Genomic DNA, 10,702 nt, shown 5'->3' with positions numbered 1-10,702 from the left:
TCAGGTTGGCTTATACTCGAGTATATATGGTACCTTCAATATCAAGATGGGTTCACAGTAAGTGGAGGAAGGAGGAGATGGGCTCTCTTCATAGTGAATAGAGAGGGGCCCAGCTAGTTTCTCCTCACAGACTGTATGTGTCTGAACTCATCTCTCTCTGTACGCTACACTGAAAGGGTTCTGCAGCATTTCACAACTTACAATGTAAGAAATCCCTGCTATGTACTTGTAGCTGCTTCCGTTTTTGCTGATGGGATATAAGCCATAGACAGTAAGTAGCTTTACTTATTGTGCTCACATTTCTCCTTTTCTGTATCAGAGTTCTGTTCAGCTGATATCCAGTGAACTCCCCAGATTTCCTTTATAATGTTCAATTTGGCTTTTCTCACCTATTCGGTTACTGTTTTAAAGTTATTATGGGCAGGATTGTAGGGATAGAAACCAGTAGCCGTAATAGTAGTAGGGGAGTAGGGGAGGGGTGTAAACTGCTACTTATTGCACCCACCCTCTGCCTCAGGGAGAAAAGTAAAATGTGCTGCAGCTATAATGGGGCTATTAGCAAAATAAAAACTGCTAATCATATTGACTATATTATATTATACACCATTGTACTATACATTATTTTGATTAGCACATATTTGGGCATTGTTTTTCTGACATAGCCATTGTATTATATATCACAACAGTGAATATTTGCTTTTTTTTACGTGGCTGTATATATTACCGCTACCACTATGGTCCTTATCAGTACATGTTCTTTATTTGATACAACAATAATTGATATTTATTGTTATCCATCCATTGCTGTAATGTATGTACAATTTCAGATATCTGATGTAGGTTTTCACGACCAAAAAAATCATCTGTTTTGGAGTATTTAATAAAATTGGAGTTTTGTTCACACAAAGAATGCTGTATTTTTCCTAATATATGGATTAAAGGGATGAGCCTCTCTATGTGCACCTAAGCATGTTTTACACTGAGAGCTGAAACAATATAACCATAACTAGTATTTGCACCTAATGGAAGAACCAGGACCTGGTGTCCCCTTTCCGACCTTGACATCAATGGCTGTCCTTCTGCATGTACTTTCTTACTAGTGTTTTATGAAAGGAACCGAGAAAGCATGGATAAAGAAAAGATAAGGAGGAAATAAGAAGTAAAATAAAATGAAGGTGAGAAAGGAAGTAGAAGGAGGAGGAGGAGGGGGGAAGAAATGACAGATTTAAAACATTGCAAACAGAGTAAAAATGAAAAATATCAATATCATCCAGGACTCAAATTTCATTAACGTTTCATTAATAGAACAATGTTCTTAGAGACCTCGGCTCAGTACTTCACCTGTTGTCTCTTTTGCCTACCAGTTTTTATAACACCATGTAACGCAATTGAATCCAAAAAAACGAAAGACAAAGAGAAAAGACAAAGAGAAAACAGATACTTTTTATACAAACCATGTGACACAAGGTTAAGTTTCAACAGAATTATCTTTGTGGCTTGTATGTTGAACACTAACCTTGCGTTGCATGGTCTATTGGTTTGTGTATAAAAAGTTCCTATTTGTGAGTATACCATGTATATCATGTCAGTGAGGTCTGATGAAGAGGTTTATACTCCAAAACAATCAACCTGTGTTCTCAGCCAATAAAAGCCTTGCTATTGAACCTTAGACTGGTATAGACCATATTTTGGGAATACTACAAAGGGAGCATAGATATTCTTTCAAACTTGCCATTCGACTACTGGAGGACCATAGAACACTATTTTTAAGGTGATTGTCCAGGATAAACTGATAATTAACCCCTAAATAAAACTCTCTCACCCACCTAACTTCTAATTTTCTTCAATTTAAAAAAATCTACAATTACCGATATCCCTGGATTGGTCATGTGACCACCCTAGGGACACTTCCTGATAAACCAATTATGTTCCATTTCACCACTTCCAAAACCAGACATCACCATCACTCTTCTCCCTTCCCTATCCCCATCAATACTTACTAAGCCTTCCTGTGTCTGGGGATGGCTCCTCCCTGTCTTCCAGCAGTTGGCAGAATATGTTAGCCAGGGAGACGGGGGAGGGCAAGAAAGGCTAGTAATGGGTGGGATTGATAGATCTAGTGAAATAGGAAGGATGGGAGGAGCTAGAAATGGGCTGGATTGCTAGACAGTGAGAGTTGGAAGGGCTAGGCTTAGTGAGACAGTGAGGGTGTGAAGGGCTAGACTTAGTGAGTTGGAGGGTTTTGCAACAAAGTGAGAGAGGAGAGGAGGCTAATTGAGAGGGAACTAGTGTAGAAGCTACACAGTAAGCAACACAGCTGGAAGCTAACACCTGGTAAACAAAGGGAGAGAATGCAGCAGTAACCAGAGACACCAAAAAATCACTCCAAACACTGCTAAAGGTATATGAGTGTACATATTAACCAATCACTAGCACTAACAGACCTTTATTTTTTATTTTATTTTTATTTTTTTAAAATCTGCCTGGAAAACCCCTTTAAAGGTGTCAATTTCCTTTCCTATCTGAGGCATTTATGTACAAAATGAGACCAAATCTCCCAAACTGGAAATTGTCAGCCAAAAGGAAAATGGAATTAAGTTGGTGGCCAGATACAATGCAATCATTCCACAATCATCAACCGAAAATTGTCCCAATCTGCCATTGTGATCATCTGAAGCCACAGTACCTCTCCAATAAAGGTCTTAACCTAGAGGTTGTTAAAAAAAGACTAAATCACTTTGGTAGCAGCAATTTCAAATATTAGGGCCATTGAAACAACACGTGTGCAAAACACAAAAATGTCTCATTAAGGCTTTTTCTCACCAGTCAATAAGGGGACTCCTTTACTCCTTTACTTTGATTCGTATTTATTCCAGTGTATTAAATCAAGGAAGACACATCTATCTAATAAAACATTAATTTTCCATACATTATTATCATATTGAATATCATACACAATGGACAGGTCCAATTTAAATTTGTCTAGCACTCAGGAGACATCTCGATAATAATGTGTTGCACAGAAATAAACACTGGTGTCAATAACCTTGAGAATAATTAACACTAATAAACACACATATCAGCGTCTGCTTGTTTCTCCAATATATAATGTTTCTGTTTCATGCAGATGGATATTATTTATTCTACATCCTAAAACCAGGAACATTTTACTTTATGTTTGAATAAAAGAAGGTTTGTCATTGGTTTCCTTTATTTATCAAAATTATGTAATAATATGGGTTGTTAACTATTTGGGTCAAATAAGAGTTGGCAGACAAAATATATTTTATTTAATGTGAACCATGAGTGCATCTATGTCAACTGCAAAGATTTATTTGTACTTGGGAACAAACCAATACCATTTTTTAAATTAAGTTACCTATAGAAAAGATCATTTATTACAGGAAGATCGAGGATTGGATGATAAATTGGAGCACTTTACAATAGGAGATTCATGCCGAAATATTGGTGTTTTTTCACTTTGACCAGTAGTTTTGGAATGAATTTGAATGAAGAATGTTTTTTTGTGTTGTATCCCGTTATAAGGTGTTGCTCTCTCCAAGTCTTCTGGTTTACGTAGTATAGAAGTTGCAAGAAGAGGAGTCAGATTAAATGGAGGGGAAGACAGTTGAAAGACTGATGGAAACTTTGATTCAGATGTATTAGATGAATTAGAGATGGTAGTAAAGAATAAAAGTTGTGATTATAAAATATAGTGTAAACTATCATAAGATCTGTAACAACCATTTTAGAAAAAAAATGAACGGCATATTCCCATATCATACATTGATGTATGTTCTTCAGCAAAGTCTACAACATGAACATGAGGTTCTTAGTATACATTTTGGTGTATAAGCCCACTATAAGCCCACTAGCCTCTTCACGGTACCCTCAGAGTAGTGAATCCCTACTCTACTGGATACAGTGCCTCACAGTTCTGGGCCACTGTTCCAGCTCTCAAGCCATTACCCCTTATTAAAATGAAATTTTTGAAATCTGCAAGCGGGATGTGACTGGTTTGTTGCTGTGCCTGTGGTATGGTGTGGTCCAGAGCTTGGGGCTTTAGCCTGGTAACAGGAGTGCTGTTGGGCTGCTGGATTACCCTCTTTGCAGGGTCTATGTTGATCAATATGCAGCACTACACTCAGTAGAGAAGGAACCCGCTAAGTTAAAGTAGGTGACCGTGAAGTGGCTAGTGGTCTTATGTTCCTTGATCAAAGTGTATACTAAAAACCTCTTGCTTGTTTAACTAGATTTTGCGGAGAAGAATAGTATATATAATGTGTAATACTTTGATATGATACTGGGATTTGTGGTCCATGTCTTATTTAAAAAATTGTGGTATTATAAGATATATAGTTTAACGTTTAGCTTATAAACCCACTACTAATTCATAAAAACAGAATGTATAAATCATTTGCTTCTGTAGAATCTTAAAGATAATTTATGATTATAAATGTTTAAGTAATTTCCAAAAATAATTGTGAGCAATGACATTACTACGTTTCTTTGTACCAATATATCATTGTGTCCGCTACCTTTAGTTATAAGTCATAATACAAATAACTATTGCAAAAACCATAGAGAAAGCTAAAATGGAGTGCACTTAGCCGTCCTAAATCAAGAGTATGGAACTATGGAATTTCATACTATACAAATGAGGATTTTGCAAAATAAAGTCTCACCGTTATGTAAGTAATGAGATATATTTTTATGTTCTACAGGAAACATTTACTTTGTTGAAAAATTTTGTCGTTCCTTTCCTAACTTGTTAATTGTGGTCACAAGAAAGCTGGATTGAATCTGATATACCATCCACCATATTGCTCATGGTGAATTCAGAATTTCATGTGCATAGTTCAAAGATTTTTTTATCAACCATCATCAAGTCATCTACATGGAGTCATCTTAAGAAATATGTCACTTTTTAAGTTGTTTTATAATTATAGGCTTACAGCTTAATACTGGGCACCGACAAATACCCTTTACAAATGTAACTCCCTCTAGTCTATGTGCTTTTTCTACTTATCTGTATTCAAATTTAAGCACAAGTCCTCCAATCCTATCTAAATTCTCCTTCTTCCATTTTTACCAATACACATATGAATTATTGTCAGTCATCATCCTATTGATCAAGCTTGGGTTGTCCAACCTTAGTAGAAAGCATTTCCATAATGCCTTCTGTCTTCATGATTGCCTATGACCACCTCAGTTAACTTTATGGTCACAACAAGACAAGACACAAAGTGAGGTCATTTGATAGAATCATACTGCAAAATATTATTTTAAGCAGACTGATGCATTACATAAGAAAACAAATTCAATTATGTCATGTAGTTTGTATTTGTTATAGAAGCCAAAGGTTGTCACTGGTCAGTGATATGGGTAGAGGAAACCAAACCATGGTAACAGAATTTATTCTTATAGGATTTTCTGATGTTCCTAAAATGCAGAATTTCCTATTTTCTGTATTTCTTTGTATCTTTGGTATGTCTCTATTTGCACATATGTTTTCAATTGTCCTCTATAATATCAGTACAAACCTCCATACTCCTATGTACTTTTTTCTTGCCAACTTCTCATTTTTGGAAATAAGTTACATCTTAACTATAACACTGAAAATGCTGGTAAACCTTCTATCGGATAATAAAACTATCACGATCTATGAATGCGCCTTACAAATGTTCTATTTCCTACTAGTAGGGAGTGCAGAATATTTTATGTTGGCAGCCATGGCATATGATCGATATTATGCCATATGCCATCCATTATTATATAACATAGTTATGAGAAGAGACACTTGTCTTAAGCTTATCTTGTTCTCCTGGTTCATTGGTTCTATAGTTTCTCTTATACAGACATCCCTTACGTTTGACTTACCTTTTTGTGGACCCAATAAAATCAACCATTTCTACTGTGACATTCCACCCATCGTGGCCTTGGCATGTACTGACACAAAATTTAATGAAATTACCACTTTTCTAATTGTCTTATGTGTTGTTGTAGGTACTTTCTTATTAACAATGGCTTCATATATAAAAATCATTTGGACAATTGTAAACCACCATTCTGCAAAAGGGATAAAGAAAGCTTTCTCTACCTGCATGTCACACCTCATAGTGGTGACTATATTCTATGGATCTGGTAGTGTAATGTACCTGAGGCCCAAGTCTAGTTATGGTACAGATGCAGATAAGTTTATATCACTCATGTATACAGTTATTGCACCTTTGCTAAATCCCTTTATATACAGTTTAAGAAATAATGATGTGAAATGTGCTGTTAAAATTATGTGTAATATTAAAGAAACTCAGCCATAATAAAAAATTTTTTTTTATCTTACAAAGAATATTAGTATTCGTAAGTGCATTTCACATCACAACCACAGTTTTATCAATGTAAAAACTACACAATTTTAACAAATTAGTAAAGTCAAGACAAGGATAACAATAAACTGAAATAAAGGGCACAAAAAGGAAGTAAATCCCAAGAAATCAGAAGAGGACTAAAAAGAGAAGGCAAATTGTGAAGGATCCCGCCTCACCAAAGCCACTTTGGCACACCTGGCGATCCACCTTCTTCCTTACTTTCCACTCTCACCCTGTGAGTGTGTCCGGGCCTTATAGGATATTACAAAATGAGCTTTCTAAATTTTATATATTTATTAACCTGAGTGGGTCAGTACTAGCCATTTAACATATACAGAAATAAATATATATGTGGTGGACAAGAAAATACAGTTACAGTTCAATACAATACATAAAATGAAATAGAATAAAATCTAGAAAAGATATAACACCAAACAAATCTCTGAAGCCTGTCTTCCAGGCATCAGGGCACATACTTAATCAGTAAGTTTCTCAGTCTCCTTCTATGCTTTCTAGAAGTAGAATTCCCCCTGCTGCCTCATGGGAAACAATATATCTCTGCCCAGTCTCTTTCCAGAATGATGTCATTAGAGAAGATGTCCAACCCTCCATTCATGAAACCAAATAATTAAATAACAGTCTTAATTCTTTGCCAGAGGATCATAGGGTCAGGCCAATAGTATGATGGAGTTTGTGGTGAGGTCCCCATTGTGTGCACACCAAGGATGACACCTCCATCCATCATTTTGGGTAATGAGTTCAGTGCCTGGACCCTTCCCCTGCTTTCAACACTAGCAAATTTAGACTGAGCATTCGGGTCAATTTGGCTCCCCCAAGGAATTTACCGTGGCATGTCCTTCTTGACAAATATTATCAGAAAACCATATCCCCTTTGAAGTTTGAACCAGAGACAACTTGTCTAGAGGATGTTGTTTGAAAGAGCTCTGAATCCACAAATCCAGGATGCCCCCAGGCTGGGATAATGAGTTTAGCACAGGTATGCTACTAGGGTTAGGCAAGACACCACATAAAGTCTGTTTTTACAAGGCTGTTCAGCATCCCTCTTGTAATTAAACAGGCTTTGTCATCAGGCACCCACCCACGCATACTGTGTATGACAAGTCTGGCCTGGGTAATAACACCCAGGCCAAATACATAATTATAAAATACATAGTTCGGAGTCTTTTTTCTCACACAATTAATCTAAATAAAGAAGGAAGGAATAAGAAAATGGTAGAAGAAAAAAACAACAAAAACATGAAGATGTGGAAGACGAACAAGAAAGAAGGAATAAGAAAGAAATAAAGATAAGAAAAGGAAAAAGGAGAATACAAGTTCAAGAAGTACAGGGATTAACCCCTTCCCGACATGCGCCGTAATAGTACGGCGCTGCCGGGAAGGGCTTCCCGCAAACCGCCGTACTATTACTGCGGATGCATGGTGCGCACACAGAACCTGTGTGCGCACCATGCACAGCGGGTGTCAGCCGCAATACACGGCTGACTATACCCTGTAACACCCGCGGTCGGAACCGGGTCCGATTGCGGGTGTTAACCCCTGATATGCCGGCGGTCAACATGACCGCCGACATCTCCGGGGTTTCACTTTGTTATGTTGGCGATCGGTACCCCCCGCGCCGGTTTCGGGGGGTGCCGGTGTTCGTAGGGGGCAGCCCGGGGTCTGATCAGTGACCCTGGGTCTGCCCCATCACTTACCCCGTCCTCGCACCTGGCTGATCCTGCCGTAAATGAAGCTGTCAGCCTGACAGCTTCCTATACAATGCAATACACGTGTAACACGTGTATTGCAGCGTATCTCTATTGAAGCAGTGATCAGCCGATCACTGCTTCAATCCCCCAAGGGGACAGAAAAAAAAAGTTAGAAAAAAGTAAAAATAAAAAAGTTTAAATAAGTTTTAAATAAATTAGAAATAAATAAAGCCCCAAAAATCCCTTTTTCACCATATAAAATGCTTTATTATGTAAAAGAAAAAAAGAAAAAAACATTACATATTTCATATCGCCGCGTCCGTAATAACCTGAACAATAAAATTAAAACATTCTTTAACCCGAACGGCGAACGGCGTAAAAAAAGCCCATAGAAAACCACACAAAATAATGATTCTTCACCACCTTTCCCTTACAAAATGTTCAATAAAAAGTAATCAAATGGTCAGATGAAAACCAAAATGGTACCAATAAAAGGAAGAGGTCTTCCCGCAAAAAATAAGCCCTCAACCAGTTCTGTCTAGCGAAAAATAAAAACGTTATGCCTTTCAGAAAATGACGATGCAAAAATAATTGATTTTTTTCCCTAAATTGAATTTTATTCTGCATAAATAGCAACGCATTAAATCATATAAATGAGGTATCGCCGTAACCGTACCGACCTGCAGAGTAAAGGTAACATGTTACTTATAGTGTACGCTGCACGGGAAAAAAAATAAATGCTAAAAAGCAATGGCAGAATTGATGTTTCCTTTTACATCCCACCCAGAAAGAGTTAATAAAATGTAGTCAATAAGTTACAGGCACCAAAATGGTGGCATTGAAAAGTACATCTAATACCGCAAACACCAAGCCCTCATATGGCCACATGCCAGAAAATACAAATAAAAACTAGCTTGTACAATGTGAAGACAAAAACCCTAAAAGTCGCCAAATCATTAAGACATAAGTGGCTGCGACTAGAAGGAAATGTATAAGCTGTGCGAGCGTTATCAGGGGACCCCCCATATTTAGAGCTTATGAGAGATAATACACCAGCGCTGATCCCCCAGAATGCCCCTCTTCCCCGTCCGGGTCATAGGAGCTAGTGGGAAGATAGAATGGGATTTGGTGTACCCAATTTACTCCGCACAGCTTACACATTCACTTCTGGGTTACTAATGCTACTACATCACTTGATGAATTCTTTGAGGGGTGCGGTTTTCAAAATGGGGTCACTTTCTAGAGGTTTCCACTGTTTTGACACCTCAAGGGCTTTGTAAATGTGACATGGTTCCTGAAACTGCTCACAGCCAGATCTTCCCTCTAAAAGCTCCTTGGTGTGCCTTCCCTTCTGCGTCTCGCGGTGCGTCCATATATTAGTTTACACCCACAAGTGGGGTACTATGGTAGTCGGGAGAACTTGCCTAACAAATTGTGGGGTGCGTTTTCTCCTTTAACCCCTTGTGAATGTGCAAATTCTAGGGCTAAACGAAAATATTAGTAAAATAAAATCAAATTTGAAAATTTCACCTCCATTTTGTATTAATTCCTGTTAAGTACTTATAGGGTTAAATTACTAGGCATATGTTGTTTTGGCTTATTTAAGGGGTGCAGTTTTGAAAATGGGGTGATTTATGGGGGGCTTTAATACAAGGGTCTTTCAAAACCCCTTCATAACTGGATTAGTCCCTTAAAAAATGGGTTTTGGAAATTTCTTGAAAATTTTGAATATTGTTGTTTCACTTGTAAACCTTATAATGTCCGTAAAAATTAAAAGGGTGACTAAAGTTTGATGACGACATAAAGCAGAGATCTGGGACATGAGATTTATGATATAATTTTGGCGGTCTGACTATCTGTATGCAATGCACATCATTTCAAACTTTATAAAATTCATATTTTTCAAAATTTTCACCAAATTTCCTATTTTTTCATAATTAAACACAAAACATATCAACCAAAATTTACTAGTAACATGAAGTACAATGTGTTACGAAAAAACAATCTTAAAATCACTTTGGTAAATTAAAGCATTCCAAAGTTATTGCCACATAAAGTGACACATGTCAGTTTTGAAAAATCGAGCTTGGTCAGGAAGTCAAAAAGTGCCATCGGCAGGAAGGGGTTAAGGATGGAAAAATTAGAGGGATATATGAGTAGAAAAAAAACAGCAAAAGTGATTAGAAAGAAATTATTAAATTTATAAAAGTTTTGGGTTTTCTGTTCTTGAAAAACTCAAATGTTCATTTCACTTTTTCATTTTCTCACTAACAATTTTATTTACAGTAGGTGTCACTTTACTGACACTTTTTGGTTCTTCAGACCCGGACAATAAATCCCTGTTCTATAGCTTTGTGGTATGTCCATTTTGTAAGAACTAGACCAAAAATGGAAACTGGCATAACAGATTTATGCTAAGAATAATGGTCAGTACTTTATAAGTAAAATTCAAATCCCTTCACCATAGGCCACTTTATTTATGGATATATTTTACTCAGTTCTCAGTCTGCACTTGGGATCATATGAACTTGAAGGTGCAAGAAACGTGGAAATTAACAAAATTTCTGCAAAGAAAAAGTGGGGCAGTATGGACTCTGTACTTATGAATAGATATAAATCTCTTCA

At 37.0% G+C, this 10,702-nt stretch overlaps 1 protein-coding gene across 1 annotated transcript; it reads left to right on the top strand.

Moving 5' to 3' along the window:
• The first annotated feature begins 5,199 nt into the window (after nucleotides 1–5,199).
• LOC142209997 (olfactory receptor 10A3-like) lies at nucleotides 5,200–6,320 on the top strand. The gene is made up of 2 exons (XM_075279030.1): nucleotides 5,200–5,246; nucleotides 5,354–6,320. The coding sequence occupies exons 1-2, from the start codon at nucleotides 5,200–5,202 to the stop codon at nucleotides 6,318–6,320; spliced, it is 1,014 nt and encodes a 337-aa protein (XP_075135131.1).
• Nucleotides 6,321–10,702: the final 4,382 nt, after the last annotated feature.

This window comes from Leptodactylus fuscus, chromosome 6, assembly GCF_031893055.1.
Source record: "Leptodactylus fuscus isolate aLepFus1 chromosome 6, aLepFus1.hap2, whole genome shotgun sequence".
In the NCBI taxonomy this organism is placed as follows: Eukaryota; Metazoa; Chordata; class Amphibia; order Anura; family Leptodactylidae; genus Leptodactylus; species Leptodactylus fuscus.
Note: the sequence above shows the minus strand (reverse complement) of the source record. Positions and strands in the feature narration are given on the sequence as shown.

Bases quoted from the DNA above. Each gene is read 5' to 3' on its own strand.
- LOC142209997 (XM_075279030.1), top strand. From the start codon at position 5,200: ATGACCACCTCAGTTAACTTTATGGTCACAACAAGACAAGACACAAA. The intron at 5,247-5,353 runs GTGAGGTCATTT...TATTTGTTATAG, and splicing joins ACAACAAGACAAGACACAAA to AAGCCAAAGGTTGTCACTGG.